The following is a 19,039-nucleotide window of genomic DNA, read 5'->3' on the forward strand; positions in this document are numbered from 1 at the left end:
ACGATGTGGTCAAACATTTATACAATTTATACAAATTTAATACACTTTCGGGGTTTTTTCACAGGACAAAAGATATGAACTGAAACGTGGTAACTGGATGATCTAAATTTGTTAGGAAATATCACACACACAAAAAAAAATCTATATTTCACATCTATGGTTGAGACTAGTTATGAACATGAGTGATGAAGTTGAGGCTGAGGAACTGTCAGAGACACAGTTTCTACCTCTGGATTTTCCCTCAGTGTTTACTAGAGCATAGTGGTAGCATTCCTATTTAACCAACAACAACAACAACAAAAAAACCTCTCCTGGTTTAGGCCACACCCACTTCATGATACAAATGCGGTTATTCTGAGCATTAGACAGATACAGATACAGATAGCGCCGTTGCATTACACCCCTACTGTCTAGCATGATTTATGGCATGGTTTACATCACATATTGAGCAAGGCAACAACATTTGCTTAGTAGAAGTGATCTACAGCTTGGTGTTTTCAAAACAGGGTTTAAGCAGATCAAGTCAAAGAATCACAGATTCAAGTTAGGATCTCGACTGTTTAGCTTCGTATGAAAACCTGGCCTAACAGCTGCCTCTCGAATGCCCACCCAGTGGCGAGTGCTTACTAGAAGACACGCTGAGCCAAAACAGCTTCTTTTTCTCATGTCTGCCCCCATCTTGTCCTTCAGATGGGTGTCAGGAGCAGGTGTGAAGAGCCAGAGGAAGGAATTTGACGCTCTGAGGGCAGCAGGGCAGCGGGTGTGAGATGATGGCTCTGTCACTGCTGTCAGTTTCACTGGCCTGGACTTGGGTGTAACACAAGCTGAAGTGGACTGTACAGATGATTGCAGTGTGAAGGAAGGAATGGTGGTGGAGTGGAGTTTGTATGGACAAGAAATAAACTGTTGCTCAGAGGCTTCTTTAGATGGTTTAAACTAGCAGGAGACATGTCACTCCTGTTGCTTGGGCGGTAATTTGCCTACTTTGGTTGCTGTTGTTGCCAAATGGACATAAGATAAACGCATTAATTAGTATGTATTTGTTTGAATTACACGACAAATGTAGTGCTAGCTTCAGTGACAGATTAGCAAAGCAAGCTAACTCTATCTTCACTCAGCAATCCACTACATCTTTTCAAGCTTTAGTTCTCTTTTTAATGTTTAATACACATTTAATAAGGTTTTTTAATAACATGAAACAATGGATATAAGAATACCCTCCTTTTTTTTTTTTTTTTAGCAAAAAGCTAATTATATAGCGGAACCACAGCTGTGAAGGGAACTTAAGAAAAGATTAGGACTGGGTCAAGGTATTTTTTAGACAATCATTAAATTTGCATAGAATTGAGAATAACTCAGCGGTCATCTGTCGCCTGCCAGCATGAGCGTAAGCTAATGGTACTAGGTTTCTTTATTAAAGCCACCTGAAATGTTTCCGTACCGGGACAAAATAAAGACGCCTTACAGGCACCAGAGAAACTTTTTGTGTTCAGTCTGAAAAAGCTAACAAGCTAACAATCCTTCAACTGACAACTAAAGCACAAAAAAAAGTTAGGATAAAATTCGGGTTTTAGGATAAGGATGAGTTACAAGAAGCTCGGCTGTCTCGCAAAGACTACGTAAAGATTAAGGAAATTGCATTTGCCATCCTTAATCCTTGTTGATTTTTATACTTTGGAGCTGCTAATACCCAAAATGCATTAGGGTTTAGCGGCTAATTCTCTTAGCCTTAAGCTATTTGTGTAGAACTGTAGTAAGGTTCAAGCTGCTCCATAAGATGGGTTAGAATTACACTTAGATGAGGTTTGGGGTTGTGGAAATCTTAGAAACCAGAGATTCTGCAAATCTTACACAACCTTTAGTTGAGGTTCTGGGATGAAACCATTCATAAAAGTGGCCAAAAACCACAAGTCCACTCCACAGAGTCATATTTCTCTCTCTGTTCATTGAGAATGCTCAGCACTGTAAACAAGATCTTCATTACAGAGTTCAGACTAGTGTCTGCTCTCACTGCCATCATCTATCTAAAGTATTTATCCCCAGTGCTTCCAATAAAAAAACATAACTGAGATCTCAACCAACACTTTGGCATGAGTGTCACTGTGCGGCAATTATAACGTTTAAAATATTTGTAATATTTGTAAACGAAAAAAAGGGATAGTCTAAAGCATATAGAATTCGGAAGGTGACAAAAGTATTTGAATAAGAACTTTGTAAATTAGAATTTTATATCACAGCAAATAAATATTTTTTTTCTGTGGGGAATTTATGTGGTGTATTGAAAATTATTTAATTCATATTTCAAAAATCTTTTTCTTAAACAAAACAAAACCCATTTAATTCAAAATCTACTGATTATAGTTTTGGTTAAGATAATTATAGTTTAGTTTTTTAAAAATCAGATCCATAAGAGTCAAAATATCTCAAGAAATATGGATTTTATGTCAAAAAAAGGTGAAGCCTCCAGGATTTCCAGAGAAAAGTTTTCAGAGTAATCAAACGAATTTTTAATGTTCTGGACAAATACAGTAACATTAAACACTTGCCACTTCGTATATCCCCAGCTGTTTAAGTCACGTTCTAGCTAGTTAAGCTAGGCTAACTCTAGTTTGCATCTAACAGCCAGATTAGTTGCTTAATATAAATTTTGGTTCTTTTGGAAAACTGGAAAATTCTTCATGGATTTGTTTCCATGTCTCTTCACTTTATAGATGACTGCGATTGGCTGAATGCTGAGTTTTGAATGTTCTGAACGTAATTATTTACGTAGTAGTACTTTGGCCTAATTTACATAAAAATCTGTATTTTTGAGATTTGTAATTTATTTTAATCTCAAAAGTTATTTTGAATGATAAGTTTTGATATGTTTCTCAAGGCTAACTATTCTCTATCGTTCAAATCAAAGAGATGACTTGTAATAATTGTGTTTCCAAGCTCTATATAGAAGTCTAGTATAGAAGTTGCTCGAAATGTAAAACTGTACCTCATGAATTATATGTAATTCCCAATGTTTAGAAATGACAAAGTGTCATTTATAAAAAAAAATTCCCTATACACATTGAAGCACCTACACATGTCTTGATTTTAGCCTCAGCCTTTAAAGAGCTCCTTCCACATTGTAACTTCCTTTCCTGAAGCTGGCTCCTTGCCGAATGAGTCTCTTATTGGACATAATGGCATGGCCGACGACAGCTATTGTATTTGGGATGTGGAAATGGTTGTAAAAACACTTGTATCCTGGCCTGCGCCTCCCTCGGTGAGTTCGGGTGCTACTGACTCATATCTCGTATATCCTCTGGTCCTTTTCGAGTACAAATCATGACAAATAAAGCATGAGTCTGTTCCCATCTAGATATAACGGACAATATAATAAGCAGAACGAATTTAGACAACATTTTTAATCGTATGGACGCAGAGCACAGATTGCTGTCTGCTTTGCTTTGATTTCTTTGATCATTAATTGTGAAATACGTCCAGATCGCTGTGTTTTTGTGTCGTCCCTTCAACAGAGTTATCATCAGCATCAGATGTTGGTATTAAAGCATTTTTTACTAGTTTGAGTAAATGAGCATGATACTGGTACCTGATACTGGTCCTGGAATATTTACTGCTGTATTGATCTATTAAATATGAGAGTGAAAATTGATCCATTTGACTTGATTTTTTGTCCACAAAGCCCCCTGTCTGGAAAAAAATACATCTATGTTCTACCTTTCACCTCATCACCTCAGCAAGCTCATATGAGGGCCACAAAGTTCAGACCTGCCAGACTCAATAAAGCGTGAGTGTGAGTAGGTCCTGAAGCCGCCTGAGGCCACTGGACGCCGGGCCGGGCCGCAACCTCGCGCTTCCACGGCTATGATTCTGGTCACTGCTGAATGCAACATGGCACCGCTTGCGCTATTACCTCACAGAGGCATGGGCGGATCAAAGCCAGGCGCTTCAGCTGCGGATATGGGCCAAGGAGAAGTAAATTAGATTTAAAAGAAATGAGACAGGGTCTTAGGTTGACAAAGGGTGGAGGCAAAATGGGTTTTAATTTAGAAAACAAATTGGGAACCGATTTATTGCGCAACACAAGCCAGCCCGAGGAGGCTCCCGATGCTTTCGGCTTCTTCTGCATGCGAGATCTCTCGAGGCACATTAGAGCTGGTGACCTCTGGCACGACGGTGGATTAATCTGTACCTCGGCACTCTATTTAAGTAAAGTGCGTTCTAGAACAACCTGTTTCTTGTTTAGTCTTGAATGAGATTCGGCAAGGTTTCGCAGTCATTCACATTAGAACGCTTGGCTCAAGGTCAACTTGAAAGAGATAGGTTTGGCTAAATGAGCACGCTGGAATCTTGGAGATTCACACAAAAGCAAAGGCAATAACTATACATCAGCCAGGAATATTAGTAGATATTAGCGGTCTGCTTATGTGTGTGTGTAGTGTGTTTGTGCAGGAGGAGGGAAGAGGAGAGCATCAGCGCGAGAAACGAGGTGAAATCTGGAGAAACGTGACCCTGGTTTGCTCCGGACGGCCCCTCTCTTTGGGCGAACCCCTAAAATTCATCAAATTGGATCAAGATGACATCAATAATAGACTCAAGCTGGAGCACAGAGAGGACCAAATGATCCATACACTGTTTTTTTTCCCCCTCAACAGCACATTTCAGCTACGGTCACCATCACGTTTATGACATCAAAAGATTCATCACAGATGTCAACACATTGACGGCCTACAGGACCGTTTCATCTTATTTCAGGTCTTTATCGCATTAAGCCCAGCTCCCATAATGCTTTTAAATTCTATTAATGAGTCACCCTGCTCTCCTGAACAGTATCGCAGTCTCAAACTATTAACCGTTGCCAGTCGCTGTGGACAAATCCAAAGCAAATGCATGCAATGAGCCTGACTAACAATCAGCAAATAGGAAATATGAGGCACACCACATAGCTTATCTAGTGTGTACTTCTGCCTATCATATCTCACTTTGAGGACTATTGTGACCTCGCCGTTGTGTTACCAAGGTTGCTAATCAAATTTCCATTTTTTTCCCCCCTTTCAGTTGGAGAAAGTGAAGGCTCATGATAAAATCCACGCCTGCCCTGTACTGCCCGCTGAACACCCTTTTTCTCCTCTTCTGGGCGATGAGGTCAGCTTGTGTGCAATTCCTGAGATGAAAGACAATCCTCGTGTTTTGATTTGGTGAAAGTGAGGGAAAATCAGCTCTAGGTAAGGCCCCTGCTAACCACCATATGGGGCAAAAGTGTGTGAAATGATGGCGATGTTTATCGGGAGCCGAGGTCCGCTCTATTATACATTATAACAGTTCAGAACCTTTGATAGACTATGTTGTCTATCTATCTATCTATCTATCTATCTATCTATCTATCTATCTATCTATCTATCTATCTATCTATCTATCTATCTATCTATCTATCTATCTATCTATCTATCTATCTATCTATCTTTTCTCATCCTAAAGTATTTACAGAACATCTAATCCATCTGTCAAACCCAACATCCCTTTTTGTCACCACACGAACGTGAAAAAAACACCCAGAACAAACCACATCCACACCTTCATCCATCAGTCATCAGATCCATCTAACATGAGAGCCTGGACGCCCGGGCCTCCGTTCTATTCATGCCTCCATCATTAAAATAACAGCCGTATCCTTCCATTGTAAGCAAAAACCTTGCACACGGTCAACCCTCGTATGGACGTCTTTTTATGCACTTCGGCCCTTTTCGGGCTTCTATAAACCCTGAGCAGCTCTTAGTGCTACTCTTACAGGAAACAGGCTTCAGATCCAGGCTGTATGCTCGCGTCCTAATGGATGGACTGTTGTATTTGGCAGCATGGGCCTCACGGATTCTGTCAGCGCCAGGAGTTGCTTTGTGTTTTAATTTTTACACTTCCGTCTTTTTTTTTTTTAAAAAAAGCAGTGTATATAGTTGGCCTGTCTGTTCATCGTGTATTCACAGGAAATATTTTATTTGTCAGCCCTTAACCTGAAAAGTAGGCTTGAGAGATATGACAAAAAAAAATCACAATTACTTGTTAATCATCGCGATACAAACTGCCAGTAATCGCTGTATAAAAAAAACAATAAAAAAAAAACCCCTGTTCAATAATATTTTTTTAAATGTCCACAAAATGAGCTGTATTTTTATTTTTATACATGAAAAAATATTTTAATATTTATTTTAAAAGTAAATAAACAATGAAAAGGAGAAACAATTTAATCTGTAAAAAAATATGTAAAAACTTAAAGGTTAAAAAATAAAGAAAAATATTTAATATTTATTTCAATTTTTAAAAAATATGTATTAAAAAAAAACATTCTGTGATATTTATTATCATTAAAATAGTCATATCACTCAGCCATACTGAGAGTTTGACTTTCCAAACAATTGTTATCCTCGCAATTTATAAAATTTGCAATAATTAAAAAAAATAAATGAGTAAATAAATAAAAATAAATAAATAAAACTTATATAGACTTAAATGAACTTATATAAACTTAAATGGAAAGTCTCTTAAATTAATAACAATAAAAAAAAAAAAAAAAACCCTTTCCCCTACTTTTGTACCAGTGGAAAAATTCATAACTGAACGCCACATGTACTCGAACATCTGTTTCACATTATTACAAGGATACAACAACATTAAACTGCACAATTTCAGCACTAAATTTCCCCCAAACTCAGATCTCATCCTTCCCTCATCTCATCCCTTCGAAGGCACCTTCCTAATAATCGTTGCATACAGACTGTATTTGGTCTGTTTGTTTTCCTTGCGCCTATCTCGGCCTTCACCGTGCATGTGGGCGTTTGGACAACTGATTTCAACCCATCTCCTATTGAGTCCTTCTCCGCTGTCTGGAGTGGAAAAACACCTCACACAGAGACAGATAGCCGATTCCAGCTCACTCTGAAACACACCACCCCCAACACATACACACACACACACACACACACACCTCTCTCTTTACAACTCAGCTAATTACTGAACGGCAGCATGAAAAGGAGATCGGGCTAATTGGTGATGAGGGATCCATTTAAGCATCTCTCAGTCCTGTGCCTAATTAGAACAGAAAAGTTAAAACAGCCGGTCAAACTGTACAGCACTCTGAAATCTGAGACTGAAAGGAGTGTGTGTGAGCAGCTGTGTGTGTGTGTGGAGGAAGGTGCAGGCCCACAATGGATTGGTCTTAAAAAGCAATAAACAAACACAGAATTATGGTGGAAGACAATAATGACATTTTCAAGAAACATTCCAGCACTGTATCCTTAAAAAAAAAATCAAGTTCTCTTCCCAAGTATTCACTCTGATTATTTCCATCTTACTGTAAGCGAGGACCTGATACTCTAATCTAATCTGAAGATCGGATCTTATAAGTCGCCTGTGACTAATTTACTGCTCTGTGAGAGTTTGAATGTTGTGCTTAGCGACACGCTGCTCAACTCAAGAATTGCTCATCTTCAAATCATTTCCCAGAAGTGGGATAACATCTAGGTTTTTCTATATCTGCAGATAACTCAGGCTACTCTTTTAACAAAAAAGGTTTGAGAAAAGGTTCTTCCACACTGTGGTAACATTTAAAAAAATTAAAAAATCTTGACATTTATTTATTTATTTAACAATAACAATAGTTAACCTAGAGCATTAATCCATTATTGATAAATATAAAATATTTCTGGTGTGTATATCTACTTTAAATTTACACACAAAATGTAAACATGAATAAAGCGGATGTCATTATAAGAAACGTTCTCATTGGTGAGGAAGATTTCTTGATGTGATTAAAGTTAAAGGTAAAGTTGAAGGAGCTTGTTGTGGCTCTCAGGGGACAACACCAGGAAACAACACTTGGAAATGGAAAAGCTACAGATCTCACTCGTATCTTTCAGTATCGTCTGGTTCAATAATTTCATCGCAGCACATGGGAAGCATCAGCAGTCACGTGAATAGAGTTGCAGGACGACCTGAAAGCAGCAAGAACGACATGACAGACAATTAAATAAAACTGCGCTGCTGAAATGAAAAACAAAAGGAAGCAGAGAAAGGAGTTAGACATTAAATCAGAAACAATATGCTCTGAGGATATAAAACAAAACCGCAATAATAAGAGAGAATGAAGGGCTGTGAATGACGCTTATGATCGCAAGCCGTTATACACATTTCTATGCTGGAGATTTGGAAATTTATATCATTTGTATCTCTATTAAATTCATTGCATATTAAATTCAATGCAATCAGGCCTCACGTGTAATGGAAGTTCAGTGCAGTTCCTTTTATTAGACTTTTTTTTGTTACTTTGAGATGCATGAAGGCTTTTCATCCTTTTCAGAGCTTGACACAGTAGCAGATTTTTCCCAGGCTTCCAGAGACAAAGCAACAAGAGGAATTAAACGGTACTAGTTTTAAAAAATCTCACTAATATTCAGTGTCTCACACAGTAGGGCAGCTTTGTGATGCTTCCTAAAAAAAAGGAACGGAACTGAAAGCTGCTATTGAATGGTGTATATGTTAATATCTCAAAAACAATGTTAATTCTTAGAAGAAGTGACATGGAGCGTGCACCAGAACAATGCAGCTAGTTCTGCTCTGTGAATATGTGTGTGTGTGTGAGACAGACAGAGCTCCCCAGCTGGAATAACTCCACTGAAGGACCTCCTAACTGATAAGCGTCCACAGCTGCAGGACAAGAGCAGATGGGCAGCTCCAGAGCTGATCCGCAGGTCCACAATTAGCTGCGCTATCCATCAACAGATCACTAATGAGGGGGGAGGTTACAGAGGCTCAGAGCCCCCCAGGAAATCCCCAACGTTCAGGCTCCTGCGGGAGAATCAAGCCTGATGACTGTCACCGGCTCACAGAAGAAAGGGTCCCTGAAGTTTGACACTTACAACGCTGTAATGAGTTTATCTGTGAAAAACAACGGACTGTTCCGAAATGAGACCCGGAAACCTTCTCTTAAAGAGTCTAAACGCTTGTTCCGTTGCCTGTCCATCAATAGCGTTATTTAAATATGACCTTTCTCGTTACAGGCTCGAAAAACCACATATTCATTCATTTACATTGATTTCACCCCCAAAAAACATCATGAGAACAAAAACTACATGAAAGGTGAAGTGAGCATCATATCGAACTGTTTTCATTTTAAGAATAACTTTTAACTGGGAAAGTGGGTCTGAACTCTGGATCATTTGCTCATCAATTAATATTTTTTTTATGGAAAGCTTATGCATCAATAACATATCTGATTTATTTATTACCTAATTAATGCAATGCTGTTTTTTGATGAAAGTAAAAAAAAAAAAAACACCATTAAATGATGCAACAAGTTTTTTTATTATTTGTAAAAAATCATATTTTACATATCTTTCGATTTATTACCATAGACCCGATATTAGCAACTAAGTACAAAATCTAAAAAAGAATTTTTACATGACAGTTTTCAGGTTTTCCATCAAATCCCTCATACACTGCCCACTCTCAGAATGTAATTTGCAGTATTTTAGTATAGGCAGGAACACTTCTATATATTAATGAACACAATAATGCGTGATACGAATTGTTTTTTTGGCTGGAAAAATGTGTTTGCATATTGAAATGCGGTGCCAAAACTTTCAAGACATCAAGTGAATATTGAAATGTTTTGTTTTACTTTCCACTTATATTGCTGCATTCTGTATAATAATAATAAAGACAGTAAAGATATGGAACTTTTATATCCCATTAAATGGATTCCACTCTGTTTTTTATTCTTAAGGTAAAAAAATGAATAAAAATCATTTCATGAAGCAATTTGTGAGAATGTTTATGACAACTGCTATCCACAATAACGAACCATGCGGATAAAATCACGTCTTTACTCGGTGCGCCGGCGTTTCACACCAGCACATAAACCCCGCATTGTTCTTTAATGGACCCCACTGAACTGCCGACACCTCTGCAGATGAGTGATGTAAAGGAGCTCTAGACAAAACCACAGCGGCCTTTTAATTTAAGTCATTTGCACGGCGGCTGATGTTAATGGCAGTTAGCGAGAGTTGTTTGACGTTCCCAGGCCTTCGTGTGAAGCGTTCTATCAGGCTGGTGTTGACTCGGTCAGGGGATTCTTGTAGCTGAATGTCACATCGCCCCTGTGATCAAGCTCGCAGTCTTCTCCCTTCTCTCCCACTCAGATAGAGAGAGAGAGAGAGAGAGAGAGAGAGGAAGATAGAGTGCAGGAGAAATCACAGCTGCACTCAGCTCGCTCTTCCTCTCCTTCCTTCACTTGTTTTCTGAGCTATTAATCACTCGCGACACCTCCACCATCAGCACCATAAACGCTACAGGAACAAAATACCACTGGTTTTGAAATGCCTTATTAAATAATAACGCAATACTAGAGTAGAAATATGACAAATAAATTAGTCATCAATAAACTTCCAATCAAGTTCATTCCTCCAGCTAAATTTGGAGATTAAAAATATTTATTTTTTCCATTATTTTCAAAAACAACATTACTATTGTCATTATACTTTGCTATCAAAAACTGAAATATTTCCTAAACATTGCATTATCATGAAAATCCTTAATGTATCAAGACGATGCAAAATGCATGATTTTATTTGCACACGTCACCTACACAGAAAAAGCTCAAGCGTTACTCAAACTTGACCAGATCAAATACCAGAGGATTAACTGTAACTCTGTAGGAGCTATGTTAGAGGTGTAGGATTTCAGTCCACAGGAAGTGATTTAACACTTGGTTAAGCCCTTAAAAAGAAAAAGAAAAAAAAGAACCAGATCAAAAGCGGTTACTCCAGAATGTCACTGAACATCTTTCTCTTCTTCGACTCTCCCGTCTGAAGCTCCATCCAGGCACCGCGTCTCTTCTGGAAGTGCGTGAGGCCGAATTTTGCCCAGACGTGCCGTGCGAACTGATCCGAGCGCAGCTGGGACTCGCTGGAGACTGAGAGGAGACATGCACACGGATTAATACGGTTCATTTTATCTATAGGTTATTACACGTGTGTGATTTTTATCGACTTAAAGAATTACAGCAACAGCAGTGAAGATTGTCAGACTAACTGGAGCGTGAAATGGATAAAAACTCTGAACTCTGGAGAGTTACGTGCAAAACGTTTGCATCGCCTTAGGACAAAATCAGTATTAGAAAGTATAAAGTATAGAATAAAACACTTTGGGGGCATGCTGCTATGGTAGAATAATCAGTAACGGAGTGGTGTGATGTGCCTGATGGAAAGCGTAGTACCCCTTAAAGGTGGAGAATTTCCTACATCCTAAAACAGCAAGTCTTTTCCTCCTTTCAGGCCGCAGCAACCATTTGCTGACAATTAGATTTTTCAATTGATTAAAAACCAGATTTCCATCATTTTTATCTGGTTATAGTTACAGTCAACATCTGCGAAACAAATTAACTCCTGTTATCTATCTGTATACGTCAGTCAAAGGTATTTATGCTCAAAGGAATAAAAAGTGACAGAAAGGATGTGGCCTGATATTATCCCAGAAAATAAAAACATAATGCTGATCCTAGAATATTTTGTTCCTTTTAGATGACAGAAACCTAATCCTCTCATATTATCAATTAAAGAATAACATGTCATGCTTTTTAACCACTTATGGTTATGTGTAATGTTGAGGAGCAAAGCAAGAGTCAAGACAGGATTCTCTTGTTATCACTTACATTACAGCAGCTATAAACTTTACCATTTCTGGGTGACGTAGGTCTTCTAAGGTCACCTTGAAATGTATTTAACATCTCATTGCCTTTAGCAGGATTGTGAGACTGGTGAAAAGTCAGCTTTCTTCTCTCTCACTAAATATCAATTATGTTAAAATAAATACATTTTACTTCGGCCTCTAATCCTAGTATTTACTTAGTAGTCATTGTTTCTCTAATGTAAATGTAATAATCTTGTTCCCACACATTATGCACCATCTTCTAGTGTATCTTTATTTATTTTTAAGGCGCATGACAACCTCATAAAAACTTGTACACTTTCTGAAAACTCTTACTGTTACTAAGTATGAATTGTGAAACATCTGTAACGTGAAAATAAACGAGAGATTAGACTTGACCAGAACATGTCCAAGTAGCTAAATTCGATTAGCGATGTTTGCTTAGCTCACCCAGCTGCTCTGCGATGCTCTGCCTCTGACTGATGGTGGCGCTGCTCCACACGGCCTCCAAAAGCCGACTGCCGTATTTGGAGCAGGCCAGCTGAGTATAGAGTCCCTGCGTAAGTGAGAGAGAAATAAGAGACATGAAATGTTTAAATCACTGACAACAACGTCAGAGTCCAGCACTTTTTCTGTCTCACCTCAAGTTTCCTCAGGATCTTTCCTTTGCCTTTGTCACTAGAAAGGGTGATGAGGGCCTGGAGGGCGTGGCTGCCCGTCTGCTCCGTGCCCAGGCTCAGCAGCTCGGCCGTGCTCAGGCTGTGCAGGCTGTTCATCAGGATGGAGCGGTCTTTAAAGCGGGCCAGCGCTTGGACCAGGCGCGAGCCGTGGTAGCATATAGAGAGGGGGCGCTGTGGAGGAGAAACACTGTCCTATCACACCGTCCTAATCTCAAGGCCAGCTGCTGAATAACAGGTGCGTGTCTACAAACACACTGTTCCAGCAACATGGGTCTTCAACAAAACACAGGGAACAATTACATTCTGCTCCAATCTGTGAAGAGAGTCTCTCTACACCACAAAAAAAAAAGCACAAGACCAACAACCATCATGAGGAGCTGCAATTACCTGGCCCTTTTTTCTAGAAATAAAAACACAACAAGGAGTGCCATAATGGGAAAATAATCAACCTTCTCCTTGCTGATGAAGTATTTTAGTCCTGTGATGCTACAGCAATTAACATCATTTTAATTCGTTAAAAAAATGTGTCATTTTTTATCCTTTTAAGCCCCAGTTGAACAATTCCTGCTATCGCTTATACATTATACAATGCATTTCGTTGCCTTGTACCCATGTGCAATGACAATAAAGATGAATCTAACCTCATGTAAAAATTACATAAAAGCTGTCACACAGAAGCCCATACACTTTCCATAAACTTTCCTCAGGTAACACGAGCTATTCAGGAAATTCAGCCTTTAATGTGAATCTGCTCTCATACAATCTGTAAAGTTTTATATATTTTTTTTATGCTGACTCAAATAACTCATAACTGTTTCCTGGAAGTGAACTTGCACTCTTGGATCAAACACCACATACAGTCATGGTGTCTGGATTTTTTATTATTTTTTTGTTTTGATCCCTTGTTTGACATTTGTGGCAGGTTCTTAATGAAAGCCGTGTGAGGTGTGTGAGGTGTGTGTGTGTGCTACCTGAGGAACAGGGCTGCCCTCTGCTGCCTCCGTGTTGTAGTACACCTCATACGTCAGTAAGGACAGGAAGAGAGGGAGACAGGAGAGATGCCGTGTGGAGGGCTCACTGCAGTGAAAAGCCTGTGAGGAAATCCGGTTAAATGCTGTTTAATGCAGGACTACAGACATGTACTGAATTTTACTAAACAACATGGCTGCAGGGCGGTAGAGTAAAGGGTTGAGTTTGAGTAAAGGGTTCTTAAAATTAGGATCAAAATATTCCATGCTCATAAAGTTAGAACATTAATATAAACTTAAACATATAGAAATAAATAAATAAATAAAAATGAAATAAATAAAATTTAAAATAACTATATAAGCAAATAACAGGACGTTTTCAATTTAATTAATAGCTTTATAGATATTGTAAAAATAAATTACATACATAATAAAACTGAAAATATATACAAAATAATAAATATACATAATACAAAACATTAATTATTAAAAATAAGCAGTATTTTAATAGACAAAACTGAAAATGTTTTATATGAACTATTTAAATAATAATCCTAATAATAATAATAATAATAATAATAATCTATTAATATAATATTAATAGATTATTATTATTATTATTATCTAACTCTTAAATCTAAATCTAAAAGGTCATTATTCCCAAGATAACACACACACAAGCCCCTACATAGTTTATGAATATGCTAATTGGGAACACCCCCAAGCCTGAAGATGCCCCACCCCCTTCACTATGATAAAACTCCTTAAAATCTGAAAGACTGTTTTTTTTTTTGTTTTTTTTTTACTGATACCTCTTTAAGTTTGCATACTTGAATGAATTTCACTGTAAGGACTAAATCATAAGTTCATGTTTTATAAAGTTCCAACTGGAAGTAAAATAAACGTCAAATATAAACAAGTAATAAAATGTAAGCATCTAAATAGCCTTAAACAAGAGACGCAGTAACTGAGTTTTACCTCTAGGAGGTGCTGCAGCATGTTTGCCTGCCTATCCTCTCTGTGTACGCAGCTCTCCACCAGCTGCACTATGACCCCCATGTGCCCCGCAGCTAGGATCGCCTCGAACCCAGGCACCAACTCGTCAAACACCTTCAGGAACTGAAAACAGAAACAGACAGACAGCAGTGAAGAGCATTAGAAAAGAAGTGATGATAAAGACAGTGCTGTTGGGTCATGCTGACGTTCTGAAATTACACACCAGTTTGTAATTGACCGAAGCTGCTATCAAGGATTGGATGGTGTAGTTTGCAAACGGGTGAAGCGCCAGAGGAATGAGCTGGTTCTTCAGGTGGTTCTTATAGGTGTCTCGGAGCAAAGCTTTCTGGGAGAACTGAAACACGGTCTGGATGAGCCGACTGCATGACTGGTCCTTCAGAAACACCAAGAGGGGACTTAGAGAGAAACAGAGAGAGAAAAAGGAAAGGCAGAGACAGAAAAACCCAATGTTAAAATTCCATGTCTCTCATGCATCCATTTATTCTTATGTGGCATCCATCTGTCCGTTCATCCATCTACAGACTAATCTCTCCTTCTACACCCATCTATTTATAGTAGTGTCCATCCTCTGATCACACCAATCCCTCAAATTCTTATCATTCTTAACACACTGATCCATCTACTAATCATATCCACATGATACATTTTTATTTCCCTTCCTTCTATGTGTACAATTCATTCAACCATCAATCCATAGGTCTACTATCCATCCATCACATTGCTGTTTCCTAATCCATTCTTCTGACTTAACCCCCCAACCTTACAATCATATGTCCATCCGGTTATCAACCCCAATCCACCAAGCTTTCACTTTATTCCATTAATCCTGTCTATCCACCCGACTCATTTTCGTTCTATCCACATGTCCCTAATTCATCTGCCCGGTCTCAGTCTTCCTCCGAAGTACCATCTATCCATAAGTAAGAACAGTGTAGCTACCTGTTCCATCCACCCATCATATCCCATCCATCTGTCTATTCCAGAGGTAAACTGTCTCCAGCTTTCCCTTCTATCATTCCATCCATCTACATGTCCTATGCATTCATTGATACAAAAGGTCCCATCCATCCATCTAAATAAAACCCTTCCATCCCTCCCTCCCGCCGGTATTTTCCTATCAATAAACACCAATATTTTATCCACCAATGGCCCCCCACTCCCCAAACAAACACCCACCCACCCATCCGTCCATCCAGCCTCACCTGACTCCAGGAGCTGAGCTCAGAGATGTTAGGTATCCCATGATGCCCTTGTTTAATTTTTTGCCCAGAATGGGTCTCTTCCTGTGGCAGACGGTCAGTAAGGTCTGGAGGACGGCGCTTGCAGTGGGATTGGTGGCACAGACTGTGAAAGTAACAAGAAAAACAGAAGAATTTTGAAATCTATTCTAACTGGATGATAAACTTTCACTATAGAGATTTGGACTGTAATGCTGGGTCAGGTCTGTTAGTGATTTCCACTTGCCATGAAATGTAAACTACCAGTCAAAAGTTTGGACACATCTTCTAATTCCATGGTCTTTCCTGATGTTTATTTCTTTCTACATTGTAAAACAATGCTGAAGGCGGCCGAAATCCACAATAATGTCCTTTGAACAGTTGATATTGAGATATGTCTGCTACTGATGCTCTGTAAAGCCTTCATAACGGCTCTAATCTGAGGTGCTGTTAATTGGTGATTTCTGAGGCTGGTAACTCTAAATGAACTTCTCCTCTGCAGCAGAGGTCAGTTTTGGTCTTGCTTTACTGGGATGGTCTTCATGTGAGCCAGTTTCATCATGGTGCTTGATGGGTTTTGCAAATGCATTTGACAATACTGTTCTTGCAAGAACTATTCCAGAACACCTGACCTTCGTGTCTTAAAATAACAACTGACTGTTTTTTTGTTGTCATTACATATGGATTACTTAAGTCCATGTGTGTTATTTCATAGTTTTGAAATCTCCAGTATTGTTCTAGAATGTAGAAAATAAATCCCTAAACAAAAAACATTGAATTAAAAGGTGTGTCCAAACTTTTGACTGGTAGCGTATATATGTATTTTTTTTTTTCCACAAACATTTCTATTGGCACTCACCATTAACATTTTCCATCAGCGACTCTGAAAGGTACTTGAGCTCCCACCAGAATGATGTTGGGGCTTCATAGTCTATCAGCTCAGGTTCTGCTTTCTTCTGCTTTTTAGCTATGAGGAAAAAATGCACAAGAAACTACATTCTTTCATTTTTAATTACACGTCTTAGATCAGTGCTCTGTATAACGTCTAATTCAACAAAACTGATCTGATCATGATATAAAACTTAAGGAAAAGCTGACCTTTTTACAAATCTGACCTTGGAGTTGGTCCACGATCAATATCACAAATTTGCTTCAGTTTAACTAGTGACCTAGAAATAGCGCAGAATCTTGAATATTCAAGACACTGAACATTTAATTATTTTTATCTAAAACTTTGTTTATCTCTAGATTTAGATCATAAAAACGCTTGGTCTCAGATTTCTGGACCCCACTGTATCTCCAAAACACAATGCAACCAACAAATATTAAAACTGATACTTAGCTATAAATTGGTCAATTTTTCCAAATAAGCCTGGTTAGAAATAAACCAGAAATACATACAAAAAATCTCGGTTCTCCCACCTGGATGTGCAGCAGACTGTTCTTGTGCCGAACATCCCGCAAGCACGTGTATAAGCGTTCGAAGCACATGAGATCCGTGAGGGTCTTTGGTGAAGTCTACGAGATTCTCCCTCACCACTCGGCACAGTGTTAGCACCTGATCCTCGAGCGTCCCGTGGTGCTCCGTTTCTTCGTGTTCGTTTTCGGAGCTGCTTTTCTCTTCAGAGTTGCTGTCCTCTAAAAAATAAAGTGTTCCAGATCAAATACTTACACACTACGTGAAATATAAATAAATGAGTAGTGTGTTCACACGGAAGGAGAAGGAGAAGTGCACTTGAAGTACCCGGACGATGTGCTTTTTTAGTTTTGCTTACATTGCGGAAGAGGGGTGGAGCTACAAGACAAGCTACTGATGCTGAATGATAAAAAATTTAAGATGGCTAAAGACACTCCGGTGGATGAGACGACTTACAAATGTCTTAAATTAACCACTGTTGTGTTTCACTTTATTCTGCTAAAACTAGCAGTCTTGACGTTTGCCATCGACTATGAAATGTCAGGTTGGTTAAAAACTGTTAGTGTTCCATTTGAAATGATAAGACCCTTCATACACCACCTGCCTGAATACATGGTGAATGTGCTCAGTGTATATATAAGATACAGTCATTCTTACCTGTCCACTTGACCATCTGCTTGATAGCACTTTCTATCACATGACCCCCACATCTGTCACATGACACGGTTTTAAACTCGGACCCAGTTTCTCCACCCAGTTCAGCTAGAACCTCTGACACCTGTTTGAGGCTGGCCAATGACAGAAGCTTTTGAAGAGCCAGACTTCCTGTCATATCTGTAGAGACGAGGCCAGCCTGTCCCTTCACCTCGGACAGAACATTTTCGACAAAGAGCTCTGAGGGAAAGAATTTTTTTTTTTTAACTGTGAGTGAACAATATTAGTTTATCGTAAATCTATAAGCAAAGAATAATCCAAAAGCCTTTTTTATTATACCAGTGCCTTTTAGGACATGATCTGGACTTTACCTCGCTCTTCATCATCTGTGAACCCTTCGTTCAGTCTCTCACTCACACGACGGAAATAGCCCACAGTCATCGCATCCAGGCGCTTTCTCCTTCCTCCTTCCTCACCACGGCTGCTGTTTCCTCCTGCTTTATTCCGATCAGGCTTCTTCTTCTGACCATGTTCACCAGCATGTTTCTGCCCCTTTGCTCCCATCTTCTCCACCATCTCTCTCTTTTTTAGTGTCTCACAGTAAGCAAACAAAATGTGCTCAGCTTCCGGGATGCATTCGGTCACACTGACGTTTCCTTTAATCCTCTGAATCTGAAAGATGAATGCAATGCAATATTAATAAAGAGTGCCAGACATCACACCATTACTTTCATTCCCATTGGAGGACAAATCCACATATCGGTGTTTATAAATCAACACGTGATCTTCGGCTGTACAAGAGATTAGTATGTGCAATGTTACACAAATCCCTGACACTCACATACTTAAAAGGTAACGAGATCATTCATTCATTCATTTTATTTTTGTCAATTCTTTCCAAGGTATCCATTTGTACGTGTAACTTATTAAACTTGTTAAGTGTGGCAGTACCTCTAGCTATTGTAAACCTCACACCAGCAAGCAAAACGTTAGTATTCGTAATCTTTAGTGACATTAAATACAGTACAGCATGTACAAAAAGCTATTAAAATAAACACAGAATGCTCACCTGAATGTTTTACATCCCTGGGAAGCTCGTCTCACATGGTCAATGGAGAAGACGGTGTCGCAGGGTGATGACGACACGCTGATAGTGGCGCCGAAGCTAAACGTCATTGTAGGTCGAAACTGTCCATTTAAAAATATTTTTTTTTAATGATTTTGAGTGTTTTAGCACTAAATACATACAAATATTTTTCCTTTATTCTTTCAAAACGCAACTTTAAATCCAAAGATTTAATATAATAAACATTAGCTTACCATAACCCTCATACAAATGTGTACAGTTTACAGCCGGATAAAATGCATTGAATCAATATTCCGATTAAATTTATA

At 38.7% G+C, this 19,039-nt stretch overlaps 1 protein-coding gene across 1 annotated transcript; it reads right to left on the bottom strand.

Annotated features, from left to right (window-relative positions):
* Window positions 1-9,327: 9,327 nt before the first annotated feature.
* Window positions 9,328-18,802, bottom strand: LOC131371214 (nucleolar protein 9). Its single transcript, XM_058419062.1, has 12 exons — window positions 18,714-18,802; window positions 18,016-18,316; window positions 17,648-17,884; window positions 16,996-17,211; window positions 16,433-16,540; window positions 15,559-15,700; window positions 14,559-14,751; window positions 14,318-14,458; window positions 13,343-13,462; window positions 12,333-12,542; window positions 12,142-12,247; window positions 9,328-10,957 (listed from the first exon to the last, which is right to left on the bottom strand). Exons 2-12 carry the CDS (start codon window positions 18,218-18,220, stop codon window positions 10,803-10,805), a joined length of 1,833 nt encoding a protein of 610 aa, XP_058275045.1. The 5' UTR covers window positions 18,221-18,316; window positions 18,714-18,802; the 3' UTR covers window positions 9,328-10,802.
* Between the last annotated feature and the right edge of the window lie 237 nt (window positions 18,803-19,039).

Source organism: Hemibagrus wyckioides, linkage group LG20, assembly GCF_019097595.1.
Source record: "Hemibagrus wyckioides isolate EC202008001 linkage group LG20, SWU_Hwy_1.0, whole genome shotgun sequence".
In the NCBI taxonomy this organism is placed as follows: domain Eukaryota; kingdom Metazoa; phylum Chordata; class Actinopteri; order Siluriformes; family Bagridae; genus Hemibagrus; species Hemibagrus wyckioides.